The 25,985-nt window shown below is 37.5% G+C and overlaps 2 protein-coding genes and 1 long non-coding RNA gene across 5 annotated transcripts; all 3 read left to right on the forward strand.

Moving 5' to 3' along the window:
- The first annotated feature begins 426 nt into the window (after nucleotides 1-426).
- LOC120292150 lies at nucleotides 427-2,823 on the forward strand. Its single transcript, XR_005549838.1, has 3 exons — nucleotides 427-536; nucleotides 1,618-1,907; nucleotides 2,641-2,823. It is a non-coding gene; the product is annotated as an uncharacterized LOC120292150 (long non-coding RNA).
- Nucleotides 2,824-4,391: 1,568 nt separating this feature from the next.
- On the forward strand, nucleotides 4,392-6,816 carry LOC120285933 (UPF0481 protein At3g47200-like). Its single transcript, XM_039309665.1, has 3 exons — nucleotides 4,392-5,137; nucleotides 5,888-6,363; nucleotides 6,483-6,816. Exons 1-3 carry the CDS (start codon nucleotides 4,580-4,582, stop codon nucleotides 6,814-6,816), a joined length of 1,368 nt encoding a protein of 455 aa, XP_039165599.1. The 5' UTR covers nucleotides 4,392-4,579.
- A 10,637-nt stretch (nucleotides 6,817-17,453) lies between these two features.
- Nucleotides 17,454-24,096, forward strand: LOC104437552 (RNA polymerase II C-terminal domain phosphatase-like 4). Of its 3 annotated transcripts, none has more exons than XM_010050519.3 (9): nucleotides 17,454-17,631; nucleotides 18,463-18,614; nucleotides 18,897-19,000; nucleotides 20,507-20,622; nucleotides 21,356-21,536; nucleotides 21,715-22,004; nucleotides 22,688-22,873; nucleotides 23,072-23,110; nucleotides 23,508-24,096. In XM_010050519.3, the coding sequence occupies exons 2-9, from the start codon at nucleotides 18,463-18,465 to the stop codon at nucleotides 23,817-23,819; spliced, it is 1,380 nt and encodes a 459-aa protein (XP_010048821.2). In that variant the 5' UTR covers nucleotides 17,454-17,631; the 3' UTR covers nucleotides 23,820-24,096. The 3 variants fall into 3 exon arrangements, with proteins under 3 accessions (XP_010048821.2, XP_039166084.1, XP_039166085.1); XM_039310150.1 differs by lacking the exon at nucleotides 17,454-17,631 and adding an exon at nucleotides 18,187-18,319; XM_039310151.1 differs by lacking the exons at nucleotides 17,454-17,631; nucleotides 18,463-18,614 and having other exon boundaries at nucleotides 20,470-20,622.
- Nucleotides 24,097-25,985: the final 1,889 nt, after the last annotated feature.

Below are 25,985 nucleotides of genomic sequence, written 5' to 3' on the forward strand. Positions count from 1 at the left end.
ATGGCCATATGCTAAGTTCTGCAATCCTTCTTATTCATATGTAAAGGTTCTTAACTGCAGTCAGACAACCCAATTGGTGATTAAATAAGGTAGAGGATGAATGTCATGAGCTTGAGTGGTTTAGTTTGGCTTAACCTTTAGCATGATAACTTAGTCTTTTATTTTGACACGTGATGGAATCCTTGACATGCTTAGTGGCACAATTGTGAAGTGGCAGCAGGGGAAGTATTGATTTTAGTTATCCAGTTTTTAACTGCTGACTCGAAACCCACAAGTCTGTGTTCAGCTCTAGTTTAAAATGACAGAATAATCTTAATTATGAGTTAGCAGTTGGTTTTTAGTCACTGATCCTCTTTCGCTGCTTTACTTTTATTTTCCTCTAGGATGACCAGATAATATCGGGCATTTGCTAATGTGCAGAAACAACCATAAATCAGGATTCCTGTTCACATCCTGGTTCTTTCGGGGGAATGTGCATGCGTTGTGGCAAATCCCTTGAAGAGAAATCAGGTGTAACATTTGGCTATATACATAAGGTAAGACATCATATCCTAAAGTCGAAAGCTTCCGCCTTTTCTACATATCTTATATAGTTTATAAGTTTTGAGAGAGGTCGGAACGGGGTGAAGAAGGGAGGGTTCCTGAACTGTTTGGTAACTAGTGATTTTGAGCAGTGTTTTGCTTGTAATATATCTTTCTTTCCTTTTAGGAAATGAATGAACAATGATAAGTTGTGGCTTAATTTCAATCGGTTCTCATTCTAAATGGAAAAGTAGCTCTTTAATCCCTTACACGTGTCTCGTTTGCTTTGTGAATTTAGTTAAAACATGAAATTTATGTTCTACTGATTGCCATGTCCTATTCTGGATTCAGCAATTCAGCAATTTCTTTATTTTCCATATTAGCTAATGTGGATGCCATCTAGTGGTGATTCTTTTCCATTAGAGGATCAAAGGAGCAGACTTGTGTCAGACTAGCATAAGTCCAGCACCTCAGAAGCTATTTTATATGCAAGAAGTTTCTGTTTTGCCATTGTCGGACAGTATGGTCCAAGATGGAAACGTACGTATCAATTAGAGTTGTAAAATCATCTTGAATCATGGATCAAGATGTTCATTTCTCTGAAATGGCTCAGGGGATGACCATTACATTCTCTTTTCTGCAGAAGGAAATGTTTGATTTTTGGTTTGTCATTTATGTTTAGCTTTTACCATTTTTATTTTAGATGGATATGATGTATTAGTACTTGTATATGCAGGGTTTATGGCTTGCTAATGATGAGATTGCTTGATTGCGGAAGACCGATATGAAAAATTTACTACGTTACAAAAAGCTTTACTTGATCCTTGACTTTGATCATACACTCCTTAATTCAACTTCGCTTGCCCATATTAGTTCAGAGGAGGAACACCTGAGAGGCAAAGTAGATTCTCGGGAAGTTATACCCTTTCGTGCCAGTTTGGATTCTGTTTGGCCTGTGAATTTTCGTTTTATGTGGTGCCACAAGCCATACTACAAGTTTCCTTGTGTCTTATTTTCTTGTTTATATTCTGGGCACATTTCTAAGTCCTGGTTCTTGTCTTGATTGTTGGATTTACTCTTACATTTAATGGGCAGACATCTCTAAAGGCAGCCTCTTCATCTTGGAGCATATGCATACAATGACCAAGTTGAGACCCTTTGTGCGGACCTTCTTAAAGGAAGCTAGTGAAATGTTCGAGATGTATATATACACAATGGGCGATTGATCCTACGCCCTGGAAATGGCTAAGCTACTTGACCCCAAAAGAGAGTAATTCCATGAAAGAGTGATCTCCCGAGACGATGGTACCCAAAGACACCAAAAAGGACTTGATGTGGTGCTGGGCCAAGAAAGTTATGTACTGATATTAGATGATACAGAGAAGGTAAATGGATTTCAAAATAACTCCCAAACAGATTCTTACATGGTTGCTCTCAAAGTTTTATTATTATTATTATTATTTTTATTTTAATGAAGGTGATCATGATTTGTCTTTTAAATTCCCCAAGGTAAATTTTGGATGTGGTTTTCACACTATTAGTGTTTGGTTTTGTTTTGCTTGTCTATTATCCTTTTCTTTCTGTCAGGAGTTTAATATTAGTCTGTGTTTTCATTTTTGGGATCGGGTTGCATGAGAATTATTGTTCAGTTATGTTGTGCTTCCCCTTCTTCTTCTTTTTTGGTGGGGGGGTGTTGGGTTTGAATCATTCTGCATACATGTGGTTGGCTGTATGAAGAATGATTCCACCAATCTACTACTTTTCTATAAATTTAGCAATGCTTATGCTTTCAGGTGTTTTTGTTCTATCAAGAAATCAAAGAATATACCTACAACATGTCACAATCCCATGTTTCATGCTGTATTGGCTGTCTCTGATTTGATTGAAATTTTAAATCCTGAATTAAACGTGGGGTTTTCAGTTAGTTTTTGGCTTCAATAAATGACATTGTCATTGGCTTTTTATGCCCCAAACACCATGTGGATTTTGAAGTAAAAAGCCATATTTCGGAAGCAGGAAATTTAGCTAGGTAGAGGAGTATTTGTTCCTTCTGACGGAATCTCTCTATAGTTATTTTGAGTTACCCTTTTAAATATATGAATTCTCCTGTTATTTTAGGCATGGACAAAGCATAAGGACAATTTGATACTGACGGAAAGATATCATTACTTTGCTTCAAGCTGTCAACAATTTGGATTCTCTTGTAGATCACTTTCTGAGATGGAGACAGATGAAAGCGAGGGTGATGGAGCCCTTGCCACTGTTATTGGAGTCCTCAAACGGGTCCATACCATATTTTTTCATGTATGCTCCCTTCTCTAACTTTATAAGAACTTTGTAACCTTAGTCCTCAAACGAGTTATTATCTATGTAAGTTAACAAAAAACACAATTAAACATTGATAAGGCGCTCAAATGAGAGTTGATAACCCAAAACTAGTTGGTAATTTATCTTATTTAGGTTGATAATTGCATATGAGATTATTAAAATATTTGAAGCGTTATGAGTTATGGAAATGAAAATTGATAATTTGCAAATTACTTAAAAGGTTCATAATTTTATAAAAATATTGATAACTAGTTAAGAAGGTATTTGAAAAAGTTATTGTCCGTCATTTTTTACCCTGATTAACACAAATTAAAATTTAATGGCATGGAAAAGATCCTCCAATTTAGCCATGAAGCATGGATTTCTACAATAAATATAGCAATTTCTTGATTTAGCCTTTTAAAATGGGTTTCTATAAGTACATTTTTTGTTGGATGAAGTGGGATCACATGCAAATTAAATTTGCAGTACTTAGATTTTTTTGTCTTATTGGTAATGGTTAATATCCTAAAAACCCAAAACTGGTACATTGCAATAAATTTACCTCAAATTAATTTTTTGACGGCAAAAAACTCAAAACTAGTATACATGTGATAAATTTATCAAAAACTATTTCTTTTACCATAAAAAACCCAAATGAATTTTTTTACCATAAAAAATCATAAGCTGGTATGTTTGTAATAAATTTACCTTCGATTAACTTTCGTCAAATTTTACCACTAAATTAGCTGATGTGGATGACACATTGTGACATAGTATGATGATGCGGCAAGTCCATGTAGGGTAAATATAATCTGTGACAAATTTAACGATATTTTTTTGATAAATTTAATGGCACAATCGTGATAAATTTGAGATTTTTCTTTGCATTAATCTTGTGGATTTTTCACGTAGTCTTGGCACATTACCCTATGTGTCATCCACGTGAGCAAATTAATGGTAAAATTTGATGGAAGTTAACAGCTGTTAAATTTGTCACAGGTATACAAATAGGTTTTTTTGTAGTCAAAAAGTTAATTTGGGATTAATTTATTGTGGATGTATTAATTTGAGATTTTTAATGGTAAAAAATTAGTTTTAGGTAAATTTATCACGGATGTATCAGTTTGAAATTTTTTATAGTTAAAAAATTAGTTTTGGATAGATTTGTCATCAATTCAGGATAAATTTGTCATCGGTTTGGAAATTTTTAATGTATTAACCCTATCGGTACCGTTCGTGTGTGAACATATATCAGGTATATATCCTTTGACACCCTCTCCTATTTTCAATTGCAGTACCGTTCGTGTGTGAACATATATCAGGTATATATCCTTTGACACCCTCTCCTATTTTCAATTGCAGTACCGTTCGTGTGTGAACATATATCAGGTATATATCCTTTGACACCCTCTCCTATTTTCAATTGCAAACACAATTCTTGGTGAAAGAAGTCAGCACGCATGTAAGCAGAATTCGTTGTAGCAAAGATCTTTCGTTCCTTTCTTGTGCTTTAGGTAAAGTGGTGCGCGCGCGGGGCCCCGCCTCTGTCTCCCTCTGTCTCCACCCCTTTTTACTTGCCTGAACACTCGACTGCCATTCCCTGAAGCAAAAGCCCCACTAATATTTAATGTCTCCAACGCTTGCATATGTGTCTTTGAGGAATTAAAGTTTGATCTCGAGTCATACACATACCTTTGATTCCGCCTGGAGTTTCTCCATTTCTTTGGGGCTTTACATTCTTTCCACAATGGCTACGGGCGATAACGACAACCATCAATCTCCAGAGTGGGTCCTCAAAATCAAGTGGTACCTCGACCAAGGGCTCGCTCCTGATGCGAAGAGTACATGGACCATCGGTAAAGTCCCTGAGAAGTGGAGTTGTGTTCGCGATTCCGCATTCCATGGAGAAATGGTAGATATCGGTCCCCTCTACATATATAATCGACAGGGATTCTATAGCTATAGCTCATTCGGTAGTGATCTCAAGATGCGGTTTCTATTCCGCCTTCTGGGAGGCAAGTTGGAGCGGAGGGGAAGGGACGGAGATGTGTCGAGGACAACCGAGGGGCAGAGAGCGTCCGATGGCTGCGAACGTGATGAACACGATAATGGCGGTTGGATGGTGAAAGCCATGCTTTTGGATGACCTTGCGGAAGCCATGCAGATATTGGAGCAAAAAACGAGGGCCTGCTATTCCGAGAGTTTTGGTGACCCAAGCAGCGAGGAATTCGTGGAGATGATGGTGGTTGATGGTTGCTTCGTGGTTGAACTATTGCGCCTTTACCACCAGCGTTTCAACCCCCAGGTAGTGCCGTATTTAAATATTAAACAATGTCCTTCATTTATTAGATTTTAACTTTTTTGAGTAAATTAATTGTGGTTTATGACTCTATCTACAACTTCTTGTCTTGTCCACCGATCCAAAAGAATTTTTCATTAGAAGGGCGTGATAACCATTCTAGCCAGAAATTAATTTATGGAAGAGAAATAGATTTTTCTATTTCTATTTTTAGATGAGTAAGCAAAAATACATGATTGATAATGATACAAAATTTCTACTCTAAAAATAGAAATTCGTTTGATAACGACATAAAATTTCTCCATTTTGGACGGCGGCGACCGATAGCTGGCAACTGGTGGTGGTGATGGTGGCCAACAATCAGGGTGGCAATGATCGACGGAAGGTGGCCGGCAACTAGCGGTGGCCGGCGAACGGCAGACGATGGTCGATGGCAACAAATGGATGACCAATTCATAACGGGACGAACGATGAGAATAATTTTTATTTCTCATTTCTATTTCAAAAATAGAAAAGTAAATTTTTTACTTCTAATTTCTATTCAAAACCTATTTATAAAACAAAAATCTATTTTAGAAATAGAAAAATGAAATAATTTTATCAAACGGATTTCTATTTCAAAAACAAGTCTGGAATAGAAAAATTATTTATGAAACAGAAATTTTGGTTTGTCATGCATTCTTTAAAAGGCCAAGTTAGGCATCAATTTAACTTCCGTTACCTTTAGCTTACATCATTGGTCGTTTTTGCTTGCAGTCACCTGAGGTGGCAACTGAGTACGATCCGATTTTCACCAACCCCCAGACTCTAACAGCCCTTCGACGCGACCTCCTACTGCTTGTGAACCAACTACCTTTCTTCATTCTTGAGAAACTGTACGAGCTAATCAATAAGAAGAACGAAATTGATCATCAACACGCTGTGCCGCTGGAAGTACTCGCAGTCACCTTCTTCGACCCGCTGTTGCCCCAGCACAATGCTGCATCTAAGTTGGACACCAACAAACCCAAGGCTCATCTGCTCGATGTTTTCCGCTCTACCTTCGTCAAATCGGTGAGTGAGAAAGTCCTCAAGAAGGGAAAGAGTGAAGTCAAGTCGCGGTTGAATCCCAATGGCAGTATGAGGGCCTTGTCCGACACTTCGCATCGGAGCTCCAAGAGGCGGGCATGCAATTCAAGAAGCGGAAGGGTCACGACTTACTGGACATCGAGTTTGATCACAACACCCTACGGGTCCCTCAGTTGTCCATCAACGACAATACCATCTCTCTCCTTTTGAATTTCGTTGTGTACGAAATGAGCGTCCAACACCCCGAGCCCTTCTTCACGAATTATCTAATGTTCTGGGACAGTTTGGTCAATAGCCCCAGGGACATTCAGATCTTCCGCAAGCACGGGATCATCAATCACCTGGGAAGCGAAAACGAGGTGGCGGAACTTTTTATGAAGTGTAGAGAGCTCATTTACGATCTCGATCTGGGCTACTTGTACAACGAAATCAAGGAGGTGAATGAGTATTGCGAGCAGTACTACGAAAGCAAGTACAGCGTCTGGTGGAGAAGCCTCATCCGCGAACGTTTCAGTAGTCCGTGGACATGCCTCTCTCTCTTTGCTGCCATTATCCTCTTGCAGCTTACCCTCCTCCAGACGTTTTACACGGTGTACGCTTACTATCGGCCGCATTAAGCTTTGTGCCTGTCATTCTATGACAACGGGTGTTATTAGCTAATGGCTTTTTGCATTTGATGTCCTGCATTTGTCTCCGTCTTGGTTGCGTAGTGGCTTTACTTGATGGAAATTGTATTGTTGCTAAATTTAAAAATTTCAATTGTTGTGGTGTTGAATTCAATTTGGAACTTTTTCTTGTGCATAATTTGGTTCAATGAGCATGAAAGATATGCATTTGGGATTTCTCTAAGCACTGGGTAAGACACTGAAAACATTTTGTGTGCAGGTGGTGCGAGGTTGGCCTTGCCCTGTTCTGGTGAGGCTGAGCCTCGCTGATGGATGGGCAAGGCTCTCCTCATAATCCTCGCCCAACCATCGGCAAGGCTCGGCTTCGCCCAAATCTAGTGAGGCTAAGGCTCACTCTGGCTTGATGAGGCCGAGGCTCTGGTGAGCTCACTAGCGACTGGCCACAAAGAAGGAGGAAGAAGAAAAAGAAAGAGAAAAGAGAAAAATATAGTAAAAGTATTAAAATTTTAAAAAATAAAAAAAAAAATTAAGAATCCTATCAAACACATTTTTATTCCGAGAATAAAAAATTTGTCCAGTTATTAAACGCATTCTTTTGTTCAGAAATTGTTCCCACAAATAGAATAAAAAAATTATTTCGATAAAAATTATTATAAAAAATAGAATAATTACCAAACGCACCCTACATCTCCATTTATACCTTTTCCATGCTCCCCTTCAATCTTGGGCGGTGTGTCAATGATGAATTTTGTATTTAACACAATTATTTTCTTCATGGCACCGAACCTTGTTTGTCAATGACTGTGGAGTCTCAGTTCGTCATAAGCTTGTGTCTCAAATGCAACGGGGGAGGCTAATTTACACTGGAAATGCCATAAATGTGATCTTTGAGTATAGGATTAGTGGTAAAAGAGCTCTTATAGGAAAAGCATTATTCCCTATATTTAGGCGATGGTTGAGATTTTTTGATAATCATTCTTGTTGAAGGGATTAAATTATTCTTCAAATACCGAATCTGTTGGAAAGGCGGGTCATTGCCACTTTTGGACAAACCAATGACGGACCAATAACCTATCAAAAAGTCAGTTTGATCTTAGTCCATTCATTACGCATTGCTTTGCCCTTTTATTTTGATGCTACTTATTTCTTGTGTTGACGCTCAGAAATTTTTTGTTTTTTAGTTTTACCATCCACTAAGTGAGAAAATTAGGAATTGAATTTTACCTCTAAACAAAATTATCAATATTATCATAATTCAACATCCGCATCGCATTCAGGCACTAGGAACAATTTTCATTTAGTAATAACATATCCACATTAAATAAATTTTACAAGTTATATGGAAATTGGCCTAATATGCTAAAGGCACTTGGACTTAAGAAAAAAAGCAATGCTGTAAACTTATCGAAACCTTCAAGAGTTCCCTCACTTTGGCAAAATGCCCCGAGTTCTAAATTTTTTTAGGGTCAAACCCGAGTTATATATATATATAGTCTTTGTAAGAACATACTCTTAGATCGAGAGCCATTCGTTGGCATCCTTCTTGTTTCTGAGTGGTCCGGGCCGTAAGTCCTTGAGTGGCTGTTAGACCGTTGGTTTAGCTCGTAACGGTTCGAAGAAGGAATAATTCCGATCTTAAGTATGAGTTTACATAGAAGATCTACATCTTCCTCTAGTTTTCTATCACAAATGGACTCAGATCCAAGTCCTATACATAGAGAAGAAGTAAGGTTAGAAGATTTCAACAAATCTATAGAAAATTGGGAAATTCCTAAAATACAGCTTAAGGAAATATACAAGCAATCAAAGTTGAAGTTTTTCAAAAAATCAGACTATGTCATAACTACTGAAGAAAGAGATGTTCCTCTTTCTAATTCTTATGAAAAAATACACCTTTTGAACAAAGAGTCTATTCTAAAACATAAACAAAAATACAACTACATTCATATAGGACTAGTCCAAGTAGGAGTCAAACCTCTTACAAAAGAAGGTCTTAATACCTCTATTATTTTAGTTTTACGAGATTCACGTCTCTTAAACTATGATTAGTCCATACTAGGTACAGTAGAGACAAGTTTCTGTAAAGGGCCTATACATTTTGATTGTTATCCTAATTTCTCTGTTTCTCTCAAAGATAAGAACATTCTTAGAGCCCTAACACTCCAAATCAAAACCCATTATTACAAAGTGGCAGATGGTTCTATTCCTTTAGCCCTTGTTTATAGAATTCATTATAAAGCCATGTCCTCCGCCTTTGGAGAAAATGCTTTCAAACATAGTCCTCGAGGAGAAACACTTCTCCTCCAAACTGACATTTCTAGAGCTAATACAACAATTCCTAGGTCTATTAATTGGAACCATGTTACTTTACCAGAACAATGGGAATTAGAAAACCAAATTCCCCAACAAGTTGTTCAAAATACAGATCCGACTAATTCAACATCCAGAAGGAAGAGTGACCATTAGATTTCCCAGAAGATCTTTCGATTCAAGATCTAGTCCTTCTTTTCATAATTCTTATACAAGGTCCATAGATCTTAATTCTAATCTTCCTCCTATAATCACCATTCCCCCTAGTACGCATAGAAACACTCCTCCTCCTAGTATACATAGAGACACTCCCACAAGGGATACAACACATTTACCTCCTTCCACCAAAGAGAAGTAATCGGGAGACACCTCTTGAACCAGAAATTAGTGGTTTAGATAATAGATCGTGGATTTCCAGGCCGGTTTATCAACAAAATCAGCCCGAATCGCCCGAACCAGTCTTAGGAAATACATATTCTCCTCATCATTCTCCTACTTATTCACAAATGATAAATGCCGAGTTTAATGTTTTAGAAAAACATTTTGAACCAAACAAAACTTTTCTTAATAAAGAATTTAATTCTGAAAACAACAAACAAATCAGAGAATGGTTCTTCAAAACCTTTGCTGACAAAGCAAAATACATCAAACAAAAATATTACGACTACATATATGAATATGAAGTCCATATATTTTTCTTTGATTGGTTAGAAGAACAATTCATTGAACCAAAAGAAATATTTGTTTTAGATCATCATTACAAATGGAAACTTGATAATGGTGAAACCATAGAATCCAATCATCCACCCCTTAGGAGAATAAAAATCCAGCATGGAGAAAGCGAGGTTCTGACCACTTCCTTTAGGCTTCCAGACAAAGGAGACTCTCTATACACCCACAAAGTTATTGAACAAAACAATTTTACTAATCAACATTTAGTAACCCTAGGAAAACAGTTGAATAGGATAGAATCCACCATCCAAAATCCTACTCACCTCATTACACCTCAAGTTGACACACTCAAAAAACCCATTTTTAAAGCCTTTGAATTTCCAAAAAATCTTAGCCCAGAATTTGCCAAAGCTATAGAACAAAAGAAAAAACTCTTAGGAAAATCTAAGGTAGAACCTGACCCTATACTAGACACTCCTAAATTCTAGAATCTTATCATTAGAGACACTCCAGACCAACCCACTATTAATACCCTGACCAAACACTCTGATAATTCCAATAATGAGTCAGTCAATGAGATTAACAGACTCAATTGGAGACAACCTCGGAAACTTTATTATAGTAGAGCTACCCCACCAGACATTGCCCAAATAGAATCATCGCAAAAAATACAGAATAAACACTCTCCTGACGCCATCTATGAATGGAACATTGATGGTGTTGCAGAAACCAATATTATGAACATTCTTAACAACATGGTAATGATTGCTAATGCCTACAAAACACAGCAAGATGTTTCGACCATGCTTTGTTGCTAATCTTTTAGTAGCCGGATTTACTTGGACAACTAAAAGGTTGGTGGGATAATTACTTACGAGATGAACAAAAAACACAAATTTTAACCGCTTATAAGGTAGATGATTTTGGCCAACGCATGGATGATGATCAAGGACATCTCATCCAAGATGCGGTCAATACCCTTATCTATTCCATTTCACAACATTTTGTAGGAGACCCTTCACATATTAGGGATAGAAACCAAGATCTCCTTTCCAATATGCGTTGCAAATCCTTAGGAAGATTTAGAGAATACAAAGAGCTTTTCTTTCAAAGGGTTCTTATTAGACCCGACTACAATCAACCCTTTTGGAAAGAAAAATTCTTAGCCGGTTTACCTCAGATTATAGGTGACCAAGTTAGAGATAAAATTAGGGAAGATTACAGCGGTCAAATTCCTTATGATCTCCTTTCTTATGGAGAAATAGTCTCTTATGTTTATAGACAAGGAACACAAATGTGTAATACAATCAAATTATAAAAACAACTCAAGGAAGAACAATCCCTTACCAATAGGAGTCTAGGAGACTTTTGTGCTCAATACGACCCCTCTTATAATGAAAAAACAAAACCAAAATGTAAGGGAACTTGTCCTCTTGAAAAAGAAACAAAGAAACATCACAACAAACCTCCACTTCGTAGGAATAAACAAAGACACCAGAATAACCAAAATAGACCTCATTCTGATAGAAATTTTTTTAAAGACATTAAATGCTATTCTTGTGATAGAAAATGTCATATTTCAAAATATTGTAGGATTAATAAAAAATTGAATGAACTTTCTTTAGATGACGATACTCTTAATCAGTTAAACAACATCTTCATAGAAAATGATGATACTTCTTCTGATGAACTTATTGAGGAAGAAGGTCTTCAGATTAATGAGATAGAATCCTCTTCAGATTCCGAATATGAAGACGCTTCACCAGGAAAACCCATTCCTGAAGTAAACGTCTTAACAAAAGAAGAAGAATTCCTTCTCAACACTGCTGACAAAATACTTGACCCAGAAGCCAAAAAAGAATACTTAGATAGACTACACTCTTCTATGAATATTACTTCCAAGCCTAATACTTCCTACAATCTTAGAGACATTCTTAATAGAAACAAAAAACCACAATCTAGACCCATAAATATTAATGATCTCCAAAACGAAATAAAACAACAAAAATTAGAAATACAAGCCTTAAAAGAAACCCAATCGAAATGAAACAAGAAATTTATGATATAAAATCTCTTGTCATAAAAGGAAAAACAAAAAATGATCACCAAAATGAAATCACTAGTACCCCAGATACTTCTGATCCAGCCTTTCTTATGTTGTTAACAGAAATCACATCCAGGAAATGGATAATAAATATTAAGATAAAAATCAATAATGAGTATATTATTGAAACAACGGCACTCTTTGATACATGGGCTGATTTCAATTGTATCAAGGAAGGCCTTGTTCCAACAAGATACTTTGATAAAACATCTGAATCCTTAAAATCAGCCTCAGGAGACAAACTAAATATACAATACAAGTTACCCGAAACTCTAATAATAAAAGACCAACTGTCTTATAAAATCTCTTTTCTTTTAGTTAAAAATATGAGACAACAAGTAATTCTTGGAACTCCTTTCATACAACTAATACAACCCTTTACAGTTACTAACGAAGGTATTGAAACCCATACTCTAAACAGAAAAATCACCTTCAACTTCATAACAAAACCACAAAAGAGAAGTCTAAATATTTTACAAGAACATTCTATTTCAGAAATAAATTGCCTTATAAAAGACAAAGAAAATCAACTTGAATTCTTAAAAGAAGATTTAGAATTCAAAAGAATAGAATAAAATTTTATAAAACCAAACATCATAGAGAAAATAGCTTCCCTACAAAAACACATAGAAAAAACTATATGTTCTACTCTACCAAATGCCTTTTGGGAAAGAAAAAGCATATCGTTGATTTACCTTATGAACATGACTTTTCGAAAACAAAATACCTACCAAAGCTCGCCCAACACAAATGAATCAAGAAGTTTTGAAATTCTGTCAAGCGAAATACAAGATCTCTTAGATAAAAAAACTCATAAGAAAAAGCCAATCACCTTGGAGTTGTTCTCGCTTTTTATGTCAATAAAAATGCTGAACTTGAAAGAGGAGTTCCCAGATTAGTCATTAATTATAAACCTCTTAATACAGCCCTTAGGTGGATAAGATCTCCTATACCCAATAAAAAAGATTTGTTAAATAGACTTTGTAGATAAAAAATATTTTCAAAATTTGACATGAAGTCAGGATTTTGGCAAATACAGGTCAGTGATAAGGATAAATACAATACAGCCTTTACAGTCCCTTTTGGCCAATATGAATGGAATGTTATGCCATTCGGCCTCAAAAATGCCCCTTCAGAATTCCAAAGAATTATGAATGAGATTTTCAATCTTTATTTAGAATACATCATAGTTTATATAGATGATGTTCTAGTATTTTCTTCCAATATAGAACAACATTTCAAACATTTATCTACTTTCATAAAAATAATAATACAAAATGGTCTTGTAGTTTCTCCCACTAAAATTGCACTCTTCAAAACCAAGATTAGATTCTTAGGTCATTACATTCATTTAAATACTATAACCCCCATTGAAAGATCAATCTCATTTACCGATAAATTCCCGATGAGATTAAAGACAAAACTCAATTACAAAGGTTTTGGGTAGTCTCAATTATATTTTAAATTTATTTCCTAATATAAATATCCTTTGTAAACCTTTACGCCAAAGGTTACGTAAGGATCCTCCACCCTGGACCTCTGTCCATACAGACATCGTCAAACAAATCAAAATGCATGTAAAAGATATACCATGCTTACACCTTGTTGACCCTTCTACTTTCAAAATAGTTGAAACAGATGCTTCAGAATTAGGATATGGTGGAGTTCTCAAACAAGTCAAAAACAACAAAGAACAAGTTGTTCAGTTTATATCAAAACATTGGAATTCCACTCAACAAAATTATTCGACAATTAAAAAAGAAATACTTGCTATAGTTTTATCTATATCAAAATTCTAAGGAGATTTACTAAATCAAAAATTTCTCTTACGAATTGATTGCAAGTCAGCCAAAGACATTTTACAAAAAGACGTTTTAAACATTGCATCAAAACAGATTTTTGCTAGATGGCAAGCCATACTTTCAGTATTTGATTTTGACATTGAATTTATAAATGGTTCTTCAAATTCATTACCTGATTTTCTCACAAGAGAATTTTTACAGGGGATACCAATATGCCAAGATCCAAAAAAAGACAAAGATAAAGGCAAAGGCAAAGCCACCGCCGAACCTTCCAATACACCACCAAAACCAAAAGGCTTAACATCCATCAAGACATGGCTCCAAATGGCGAGAAAACAACCAGACATTCTTACAAAGCAAACACCTTTGACAATGGAACCCATATCATCGAACCCATACTAGCCTTTAATCGTTAGCCAACATACTACCAAAAGAAACAATATTGTTACTTGCCCGGTCTTTACAAAACGTAAAGAAAGAGCTATCCAAGTGCCATAGAGGTAAGTAACAATCCTTCCCCGCTTGCTACACAAAAACAAGCGGAATACAAAAGAATTTCGAATGAGGTGGTTATTAAGCCTCAGGCAACCGCTCCTTCTCAAAATCAAAATTTTTCCCCAAAACATCTTTTAAAAAAATATTGACTATGGAAGATGGATTCTTCGATAAAGATCCAATCATATTTGCAGAAAACATATTTCCAAAAAATTGGCTTTTCAAATCTCACAATACAAACAAAACCTTTGCTTATTATGAGCAAATTTTAGTGGAAACAGAATCGGCAAGGTTCACTCACTTTGCTGATAAAAACAACACATAAAATATCATTTATTCCACTATATCCATCCATAAAGTCATACACCCCTCACACTGGGGAGCCTCACCCCATACACCCAGAAAATTCCAAACCAGACTTACCCAAAGCCTACCATACTCCTCCTCATATACATACTTGGGACTACCAACAAGCTTGGTGGAACGTCTTTTTCGACGAATACAAATTTCCAACACACTGGTTATTATTCTTCAAAGACAACTTCCTAAGACAAAGCTTACCAAACTGGTTTGACTCCTGGTGGGATCTCTTTGGTCCTTTGGACATAATACTACACCCCACAGTCAAACAAGAATACAAGATTTTCAGTGAACACTTCATACCAACACCTCATGATATAAGGTTCCCATGCCTTATGCATTTCTTTATAATATTCGAGAATCTCTTGGGTAATGACCTAGGAATTTGAATACAATACATCCAATAAACCGGGTGTACCAAGGTACTTGTCCGAAAATACAAAACAAAATGGTGGGATGGATTCAAATTTCTTGATCAAGGATCTGAAGTGTGGTTAAAACATGGCTAAATAGCCGAAAACCCAAATAATCGCATCCCCATCAAATACATCGTTTTTACGGGGAAAAATCCATGGCAAGTTGCAGCAGCAGTCAAAATAGAGAGGAATACTGCAACATCCTTAGGACGATGCTCTTAGAAGCGGAAGAATCACAATGTGGATCTTCCAAATCTCAATACAGTCAAGACGAATCCTCCCAGTCACATCACAGTGGAAACACTAATGAAGACGACTGTTACGGGATCAATTTGGATAGAGATTAAAATTCCAAGACATCACATGCAAATACTGTTACAAGCGGCGCAAAGGCTACACACCGGAGCGTAGTAGACATACACTGTTCACTATTCACTTACACTGTTCACTCAGTACTGTTCACTTTACACTGTTCAGCACTGTAGCACTTTCGCTGTAGCACCCTCTATAAATACATTCACTCGACATAGAAGAAGAGGACTCGAAATTTTCCAGATTTCTCTCTTCCTTCTCTCTCTCTCACTTGAAAACCATCATCCCTTCCTTCTCCATCCTCATCTCTTCCATCTCCAAGCTCTCTTACCTTGTATCCCCTGCTTTCAAAGTAAGTTAGTTTTCACATACATAGTTTTATACATGGTTACCAACTTACATGATAGTTGGTTAACCATTTATTGTAATACAAACATCAATACTCCCTGGAGTGCGGATTACCGCCCTAGTGGATGACTTGATGCTTTAGGTTTTTGCATCTTTCAATCATGTAATTTCAGCTTTTCAGCTTTTCAGCTTTATTTAATACAAGTTCAGACCACCTTTATGGTTTGTTTTTGTTTATGCATACTCTTACTTTATATTATATATATTGCTTTCTGTCTTTACATTATTTTTAATTCTCGCGATTTTATTTAAGTTATTTACTTTCCTGTTCTTATACATTATTCTCCTTTTAGATACATCTCTCTACTTTCATATAGATCTGTTAATCTCTATACTTCCTTGTTCTCTCATATAGTACTCCGATCCTAACCCCTTTATGGTATATATATATATATATATATATATATATATATATATATATATATATATATATATTTGGGTCGAACTTGAGTTCTAAATTAGGAAAGTGAATTTTTAAAAATGTTGGAAATCAATATTACATAGAGATCTTGAGAATAGAGTGGGGGAGAAAAAAAATTATACTTTAGAATTAGGGAGCCCTTCGGGTGGGAGGGTAGACTCCATTGCATCAAATAAGGGGTGTTTGAGGAATTGGTAGACTAATATAGTAGCCGAACCTGCGGATGAAGGTGGAGGGTTGGGTAAAACCCTACTACAAGGTTGACCTGTGTACTTCACATAGTATCTCTCAACCGACTTGTCGACCTTATATCTCTCTCTCTCTCGTGTCCTCATTGCGCTACCTTCCATCCCAAGCCAATCATCCTCATCCCGTCGGTGGAGGGAGGACTACTGGGTCAAGATCGCGATTGAGCTTCGCCACTGCCGACTCCTCTGTCACGGTGTCATTCTTCCTCTGGGGTTCCTTCGTCGTGCAACCAAAGCCATCGTCCGATTGCTGCCAAGTCTTCTAATGATCGGACCAGACGAGTTTCCCATCACCGGTGCTCCATCTTGCGCCGGCGCTTCCTTTCCCCGTTCCTTGGTCCCCACCGTGGCCGGTTCTTGGCGTGAGAGCATCGGCAGTATCCCCATTCTTTGAAGGATACCTATCAGCAAACCTCATTCCGGCTCACTGACTCTTTGACGTCCTGGTCCGTGGGCCACCGTCTTTGTCGTTCTTCCATCCAAGGCATAACTTTTAATTCGAATAGGTTAAACTTTACCCTTGATTATTATCTTGAATGTTCAAGATTAAAAGATGGATTCATTAGGGTCACCCGCATAAAGAACCAATTTTTTAAGTTGGAAATCCAATCTTAACCTCAATTCGAGAAATTAATAATATCGATTGATTTCCATTCCATACTAGAAATTAAGTATTTAATGTATTCTTTAGTTTTTCATGATTTTACCTCATTTCTTTAATTTTTAACCATTGCCGTCGGAACATCATGTCGCTATCGAGGGTCCTCACATTACATAAGTCCTATGCTTCGGTCAACTAAAAGAATGACTCAATAATGTAACGAACTTGAAAATACCATCGAATGTGATCAAATCTACCATGATTTTTTATCGTCCTATTTCTCGACCTCACTCAGTTGATTGGAGGGAGCCAGGATGAAAATGAAAATTCAAGATGGAAAATCGATTATCATATATTTTCGTGTTAATTATACTATATCCAAGTATATTACTGAAATTTAATATGTTCCACATTCCCTAAGAAGTGTGCAGTAATTTCTGGAACCCGAGACCATACTTTTTGAGTCAAACCGGTATCGTCGTCCGTCGGTTTCAATTTCCGCCCTCAATTGAAGCCCTAATTCTCTCATCCGCGACAAGTTAACCGCCTTTTGCTCGCAGAACCGACGCCGGACATCGCCGGCCCGCCGCCCGCCGCCGCCGCCGCCGCCGCCGTCTCGGCGCCGACTCCTCTCCGTCGCACCACCGACACCTGAAGGTGCCCTCCTCTCTCCCTGGACTCCGTTTAAGCGTGAACAGTGTCGAGTGGACAGTGGGGCATGGTCGTTGCCTCGTCGGTCCGCCTCGGAGATTCTTGTCGAATTTTTGGGTGGGGAACTGCGATCGATAGGGATTGAATATCCGGAGGAGTTATCGCTAGATTTTCCTCACATGAGGCAAGAGGTGTAGGAAGATCTTGTCTTGTAGGATTTGATAGAGGGGCGTGCGCTATTCCACTTCAAGAAAATTCTATGATGGCTTCTCATATGTGGTGCTTATTTGTTTTCTTGTTTTTGTTTCTGGTTTTTGTTGCTGGATATTCAATATTAGTGGAAAATACAAGTGGATTTAGACAAGATTTGGGGAATTGTCTGTAATTCTTTGTGAGGGGGCATTTCCTTGCCCTGTGAGGGCGGTGTGGGGATGGGGACACGGCAGATTGCCCTGCAATGCACAGGTCGCTGGAGCGGCAGTGGCGGGGCAAACCTTTGCCCCAACACAGTTATTGGCATTTATCTTCGTGTGGGTGGAAAGTGCTGACTGTGTTCACCATTTCGACTGATTGGTGTATATGGATCAAGGCTTTGACCTAGTGGCAGTGTATCCTAATTGAGGTCTGAAGGGTCTTCTATCCCGTTCTTAGCTTCCCCCTTCCCAACCTGAGCTTGCAAAAAGGGTGTCTAATGGTCCTGACCTGGTGACTTCTGTTTTTGATTCGATGACTGTTATTTCCACCTTGCTTTGTTGCTTCCATATTCATCTTCTCCAAAATGGGCATTCAGTATTCTAAATTTGATATGGTTTCTATAACGAATGTATCCTGCTTCAGATGAGTCTTGTGACGGATTCACCAGTGCATTCATCTAGCAGCGATGACTTCGCATCCTACCTCGATGCTCAGTTAGGTTCTGGTTCTACTGGTACATCTGGTTCATCGGCTGATGACGAAACTGACAACGAGAGTGATCATGAAAGCGAAAGGTATTGTCCGATGATAGTTTTGATGTCTGCAGTGAACAGTTTATACCAATTTTAGAATGGTTATGTGGCATTGTCCAATTCTGGTGTCTATAGTTTTCTGGTCTTCTATCTGTAACTTTTGGATTTTATGTCTACACAAAATCAGCTCTCTTAATTTGAATGCACAACTGTGTCAGAGTTCAATGATATTGGATCTTTTTCATCTTTTCGTTATACCTATATTTTATTAACAGGGCAGGGCCTTGGTTTCCATCGAGTTTTAACTAACAAGTTCGTTGCCAGGATAAAGAGGCGCAAGGCAGAGAAACTGGAAATTTTAGAGGAACCTGAGGGGTCAACTTCACATGAATATTCAGAACAAATTTTAGATTCAGAACAAATTGTAGGTAAGAAGTCCTCCAGACTAAATGTGTATCCATTTCAGTTTCTTTTATTCCTGTGACAATGGTCTCTAGAGGGTAGGAAATTCTTGATCTCAGCCTACTTAAGATACATCACACAATCATTAGTTGATTTTTAGTTAAAGAATTTTGTGAATGAGCTTCTGCCTTGAATGCTAAGCTTTGGTTGGTTCTGGAGGAAGAAATGTCCTTTACCTAGCTTTGTCTCAGGTGTAGGCTGTGCTTAGTTCATTTTTAATTTACATACAGGTGTCACTACTTTTGGCCTGTGACATAGGTGTATTAGCTTAACAATGTGGATAATGTGTGTGGACGGTATCAAGCACAGCTCTTTCTTATTGTTAACTTTAATCATGCACAATCTTATGTAATGGAAAGATGCATTTACCTGGTTAGATATATGAAAACATTAGGAAACTCTATATAGGAAAGTAGAAGCCCACCAAAGATGGACTCTGCATGCAGCTCTTGCAAGAACAACCTTCATCACATCAATCTCCCTTATTCATATAGATGTTTGGGTACTTTTTATGCCAAGGTCTAAAAAACTTGTTCAGATTGACATCCTAAACGGGTTGATACTAGTAAATTGCTTCTAATTTAGAATGAGATGAGTCTGATGCTGTTCTTAGCTTAGGTATCTTAAGGACGTAAAGAGTTAGAGATTTCGTGATGTAATGTATTAGCTAGGACCTCTTGTATGCTAGCTTACTATTGACTCAATGGTTTGACACTTTCATTCACTTATAAGAAAAGTGGCTTGGCAATTTCATGTATGGGCCTGAAGAGTTAAGTTTAATAGGTTGCCTGAATTCAAATTATAATGATTGTGGAGATATGCTCACGTGCTCTTGTGTGGATGAGCCCATCCACAATTAAGGTGCCCACATACATATAGATGAATAGAACATTGTTTGCTGAACTTGCAGCCTAATGACCTGTCAACATTATATTTCTGTTAACTTTAGAATGCATTAATTGTAACCACGGGGAAGAACAGTGGAAGATTCTTCATCGTGGTGTAACTAGGAAGCTTGTTTTACCTTGTAAGTATAATTTTTTGCTCTAGGAATGGCCATATGCTAAGTTCTGCAATCCTTCTTATTCATATGTAAAGGTTCTTAACTGTACTCAGACAACCCAATTGGTGATTAAATAAGGTAGAGAATGAATGTCATGAGCTTGAGTGGTTTATTTTGGCTTAACCTTTAGCATGATGGCTTATTCTTTTATTTTGACATGTGATGGAATCTTTGACATGCTTAGTGGCACAATTGTGAAGTGGCAGTGGGGGAAGTTTTGATTTTAGTTATCCAGTTTTTAACTGCTGATTCAAAACCCACAAGTCTGTGTTCAGCTCTAGTTTAAAATGACAGAATGATCTTAATTATGAGTTAGCAGTTGGGTTTTAGTCACTGATCCTCTTTCGCTGCTTTACTTTTATTTTCCTCTAGGATGACCAGATAATATCGGGCATTTGCTAATGTGCAGAAACAACCATCAAGCAGGATTCCTGTTCACATCCTGGTTCTTTCGGGGGAATGTGCATGCGTTGTGGCAAATCCCTTGAAGAGAAATCAGGTGTAACATTTGGCTATATACATAAGGTAAGACATCATATCCTAAAGTCGAAAGCTTCCGCCTTTTCGACATATCTTATATAGTTTATAAGTTTTGAGAGAGGTCAGAACGGGGTGAAGAAGGGAGGGTTCCTGAACTGTTTGGTAACTAGTGATTTTGAGCAGTGTTTTGCTTGTAATAGTTCTTTCTTTCCTTTTAGGAAATGAATGAACAATGATAAGCTGTGGCTTAATTTCAATCGGTTCTCATTCTAAATGGAAAGGAAGCTCTTTAATCCCTTACACGTGTCTCATTTGCTTTGTAAATTTAGTTAAACATGAAATTTATGTTTTACTGATTGCCATGTCCTATTCTGGATGGGCCCTCTTAGGACTAGCATTCGGCAATTTCTTTATTTTCCATATTAGCTAATGTGGATGCCGTCTAGTGGTGATTCTTTTCCATTAGAGGATCAAAGGAGCAGACTTATGTCAGACTAGCATAAGTCCAGCACCTCGGAAGCTATTTTATATGCTAGAAGTTTCTGTTTTGCCATTGGTGGACGGTAGAGTCCAAGATGGAAAAGTATATATCAATTAGATTTGTAAAATAATCTTGAATCGTGGATCAAGATGTTCATTTCTCTGAAATGGCTCAGGAGATGACCATTACATTCTCTTTTCTGCAGAAGGAAATGTTAGATTTTGGTTTGTCATTTATGTTTAGCTTTTACCATTTTTATTTTAGATGGATATAATGTATTAGTACTTGTATATGCAGGGTTTATGGCTTGCTAATGATGAGATTGCTCGATTGCGGAAGACAGATATGAAAAATTTGCTACGTTACAAAAAGCTTTACTTGATCCTTGACTTAGATCACACACTCCTTAATTCAACTTCGCTTGCCCATATTAGTTCAGATGAGGAACACCTGAGAGGCAAAGTAGATTCTCGGGAAGGTATACCCTTTCGTGCCAGTTTGGATTCTGTTTGGACTGTGAATTTTCGTTTTATGTGATGCCACAAGCCATATCACAAGTTTCCTTGTGTCTTATTTTCTTGTTTATATTCTGGGCACATTTCTAAGTCCTGGTTCCTGTCTTGATTGTTGGATTTACTCTTACATTTAATGGGCAGACGTCTCTAAAGGCAGCCTCTTCATCTTGGAGCATATGCATACAATGACCAAGTTGAGACCCTTTGTGCGGACCTTCTTAAAGGAAGCTAGTGAAATGTTCGAGATGTATATATACACAATGGGCGATCGATCCTACGCCCTGGAAATGGCTAAGCTACTTGACCCCAAAAGAGAGTACTTCCATGAAAGAGTTATCTCCCGAGATGATGGTACCCAAAGACACCAAAAAGGACTTGATGTGGTGCTGGGCCAAGAAAGTTATGTACTGATATTAGATGATACAGAGCAGGTAAATGGATTTCAAAATAACTCCCAAACAGATTCTTACATGGTTTGCTATTAAAGTTTTTTTTTCAATAATTATAAATGAAGTCAATCATGAGGTTTTCACACTATTAGTGTTTGGTTTTGTTTTGCTTGTCTATTATCCTTTTCTTTCTGTCAGGAATTTAATATTAGTCTGTGTTTTCATTTTTGGGATCGGGTTGCATGAGAATTATTGTTCAGTTTTGTTGTGCTTCCTTTCTTTTTTTTTTTTTTTTTTGGGGGGTTGGGTTTGAATCATTCTGCATACATGTGGTTGGCTGTATGAATGATTCCACCGATCTACTACTTTTCTATAAATTTAGCAATGCTTATGCTTTCAGGTGTTTTTGTTCTATCAAGAAATCAAAGAATATACCTACAACATGTCACAATCCCATGTTTCATTCTCTATTGGCTGTCTCTGATTTGATTGAAATTTTAAATCCTGAATTAAACGTGGGGTTCTCAGTTAGTTTTTGGCTTCAATAAATGACATTGTCATTGGCTTTTTATGCCCCAAACACCATGTGGATTTTGAAGTAAAAAGCCAAATTTTGGAAGCAGGAAATTTAGCTAGGTAGAGGAGTATTTGTTCCTTCTGATGGAATCTCTCTATAGTTATTTTGAGTTACCCTTTTAAATATATGAGTTCTCCTGTTATTTTAGGCATGGACAAAGCACAAGGACAATTTGTTACTGATGGAAAGATATCATTACTTTGCTTCAAGCTGTCAACAATTTGGATTCTCTTGTAAATCACTTTCTGAGATGGAGACAGATGAAAACGAGGGTGATGGAGCCCTTGCCACTGTTATTGGAGTCCTCAAACGGGTCCATACCATATTTTTTCATGTATGCTCCCTTCTCTAACTGTATAAGAACTTTGTAACCTTAGTGTGGTTATGGTTTTTATTGTTGCAAGACAACAAATTCCCTGTCCTAGGAGGACTGTATGGCCTGTGCACTTGCGCTGGTGCTGTGTTCTTTGTATATAACTGAGGTAATTACCAAGTCAATACTGTTACTTATGTGTGAAATTTTGCACTGCAGGAACTCGAGGACGAGCTTGCTGGCAGAGACGTTAGACAGGTATTTTTCCTGCTGATGGTTCACTGACCATTTATGACTGAATTTGTATTACTAGTTTCCAATACTCCCAGTGAAGTAAAGAAACTCTTCTGTTGAAATGAATATGCTGCTTTGGCTAGGAATTTGGGAATTTTAACTTAAAAGTTGGGAGATTTTCGGAGTGATGCCTTAGGTTCTCTCGGACAAGGTTTTTGGAGCTGTGATTATGATCAGAATAAATAGGCAGTTGAAAAAAATGCATATGAACAAGGGAAAGATTGTGGAGCTTTACTGTACTGTACTTCTCCTGCACTACCCCATTTGAGAACATCCTGAAGTGATGGTCTAGCCGGCAGCTAGATTAAGGAACCGGTCATTTCACTTCAGACGTGTGATCTTGTGCATTTGGTTGGAGCAGGTTTTGAAGACGCTTCGCAAGGAAGTCCTTGAAGGCTGTAAGATCATCTTCAGCCGTGTGTTTCCAACCCACTTTCCTGCCAGGCAACACCAGCTTTGGAAGATGGCGGAGCAGTTGGGAGCCACATGCACGGTGGACCTCGATGATTCAGTGACCCATGTGGTTGCGACGGATGCTGGGACGGAGAAGTCGCGTTGGGCTGTCAAGGAAAAGAAGTCGCTGGTCCATCCGCGGTGGATTGAAGCTTCCTTCTATTTCTGGAAGAGGCAACCAGAAGAGAGCTTCTCCGTCGACCAAAAAGCCAGTAGTTAGTATTCATCGATTCAAGGATATGGGTAGAAAGACACCTTTAGTCAGATTTATCTAGTGACTTGATAAATTCCATTAGCTGGTTCTATTCCTGATGCATGTAGAGTCTACTAGTTTTGCTTGCTGGCCTCCCTGTGGTCGCAGAATAGCTTTTAGGAAAACTTTTGGCTCGGGATTTTTGGACATTCCCTTTCTCTGGAATGGCTATGGAGAACTTAGGTGCAGAAATTTGGCCCTGCCTTTCGTGAAATTCCCAAATTGCCCCTTCAGTCGTTTCTTTCATTTCAACTTCTCTCTCTCAAAAAATGTCTCATATCTTTGCTGCCCATGTAGCACAAATAATAAACTTTTTTCAGGTGCATTTCTTCCTTAGTTAGGGCTGGCCAGTGGGCCGTGCTCGAGCAGACATGGTGGCCTATCACTCCTTCAGGCTGTGGCGGCCCACATGCCATCTTGGGCACGGCGTGATTAGCCAAAATAAAATGATGTGAAAGGTCGAGTGATCCTTCACAATCAGTCCGTATTGTGGGCATAGCTCTTTTTCACGGATCCGTCGAATTCGCGCAGTAACACGTCGAGAGGAATCTCTCTTTCCCCGTCGAAGGTCGATGGCTTCAAATATTCCTCGTGGAGACGTAGAGAGGGACGAGAGGCTTTTACGAACATGATTTTTGGTTTGATTAAACCAGTTTCTTAAGCTGTATATTCTCTACCTTGAGTTTTTGGGTTAGCCTGAACCCTAATTTTTGACGAGGATGCGGTAGATTTGAAGACCAACCGGGTTATGGGTTTTGCTGGAGGTGCGTGGTGGAAGCAGAGCTTACTAGCAAACTAAGACTTAGAGCAAATCAAGACCAGTCACATTATTTAGAACGCAAATGATAACTATTCAGATTAGAAATTGAATTCTGAAAGGGAAATAATTTTTTTTTTATTTCTATTCTTAAATAAGTTTATAAGTAAAAATATGTATTTGATAACAATATAAAATTTCTTTTACCAAACGGCAAATGGCGGCCGATAGTGAGTGGTGGCGAACGGCGGGCAGTGATCAATGAATGGCAATTAGGGGCATGGTGGACTGTGACTAGTTAGTAGTGAGGACAAACGATAAGAAGAGTTTTTGTTTCTCATTTCTAATTTAGAAATAGAGAAGTAATTTTATTTTTATTTTTTATGTCTATTCCAAACCTAATTCCGAAGTAAAAATCTATTCTAAAAAAAAAAAAAAATAGTTTTAGTACATTGATTTTTGTTTCAGAAACAAATATGGAATAAAAAAATAGTTCTGAAATAAAAATAAAATGGTTATTATGCGTGTTTTTAATAACTCCAATAGCTAACTACTAGGGTCCATATTTGTTCTCTCCTTGTTTCTAGAACCATAGGGGTGAGATATAGGAGGGATTCCTTCCCATCCCTACCCTAATAGGTCTTACACAGACTGCAAAAGGGATTTGGGATTTCATTCACAAATTGCTAGGGAGGGTAGTCGACTAAAAGCTGTGATCTCCACTGGGGTCACCTACGAGTAGTCAATCGACGGTGGTCGTTTGTTGTGCCTCCATGTCCGTTGATTATGGTACCAATCACCTTCCTTTTTTCCAAGTTGATCTTGCTTCTGGTTCCAAAAAGGCTTTTTATAAGACATTTCTTGTTATGTTGTCTATATGATATCGTCAAACACCGAAGACATTTCTTGTTATGTTGTCTATATGATATTGTCAAACACCGAATAAGATAATAAGGTTTGCAATGATCAAGTTGGGGATTTACTTAATGGGTAAATAGAGATCTGACTTGATAAGTCATTTACCGAAGTAAACTTACTTTGCTAATACTTTATTATATAATTTAATCGTGAAGCCAAAACACAAAATTAATTATAATCTATCATTTCTAAGCAACAACCCCTGTATCGAGCCTAACTTCTTTTAGGATTGTTAGGATCTTAGATTTTTTATTGTCGGGCCCTTAAATGTCTACAATATTATGTTTCTCATTCTAACTTGTCTAATTGGAGATCTAAAATGCAAAGTCTTTAGGAAACGTTTAAAGAATTGAATGATGTATGGATAACCATAATGGCAAAATATTTTGCCTGATTTTATGAATAAATATATGATCAATGAAAAATATATAAACGCGATAGCCAACGTTTAGCAAATA

Source organism: Eucalyptus grandis, chromosome 3 (assembly GCF_016545825.1).
Source record: "Eucalyptus grandis isolate ANBG69807.140 chromosome 3, ASM1654582v1, whole genome shotgun sequence".
Lineage (NCBI taxonomy): Eukaryota > Viridiplantae > Streptophyta > Magnoliopsida > Myrtales > Myrtaceae > Eucalyptus > Eucalyptus grandis.

What these genes read in the sequence shown, in the direction of transcription:
- LOC120285933 (XM_039309665.1), top strand. Translation starts at nt 4,580, where the DNA reads ATGGCTACGGGCGATAACGACAACCATCAATCTCCAGAGTGGGTCCTC. An exon ending in ACCAGCGTTTCAACCCCCAG is followed by an intron (nt 5,138 to 5,887) that starts GTAGTGCCGTAT and finishes TTTTGCTTGCAG; the next exon opens with TCACCTGAGGTGGCAACTGA. An exon ending in TTGATCACAACACCCTACGG is followed by an intron (nt 6,364 to 6,482) that starts GTCCCTCAGTTG and finishes GTTCTGGGACAG; the next exon opens with TTTGGTCAATAGCCCCAGGG.
- LOC104437552 (XM_039310150.1), top strand. An exon ending in AGATTCAGAACAAATTGTAG is followed by an intron (nt 19,001 to 20,506) that starts GTAAGAAGTCCT and finishes GCTAATGTGCAG; the next exon opens with AAACAACCATCAAGCAGGAT. An exon ending in TCCATACCATATTTTTTCAT is followed by an intron (nt 22,874 to 23,071) that starts GTATGCTCCCTT and finishes TTTGCACTGCAG; the next exon opens with GAACTCGAGGACGAGCTTGC.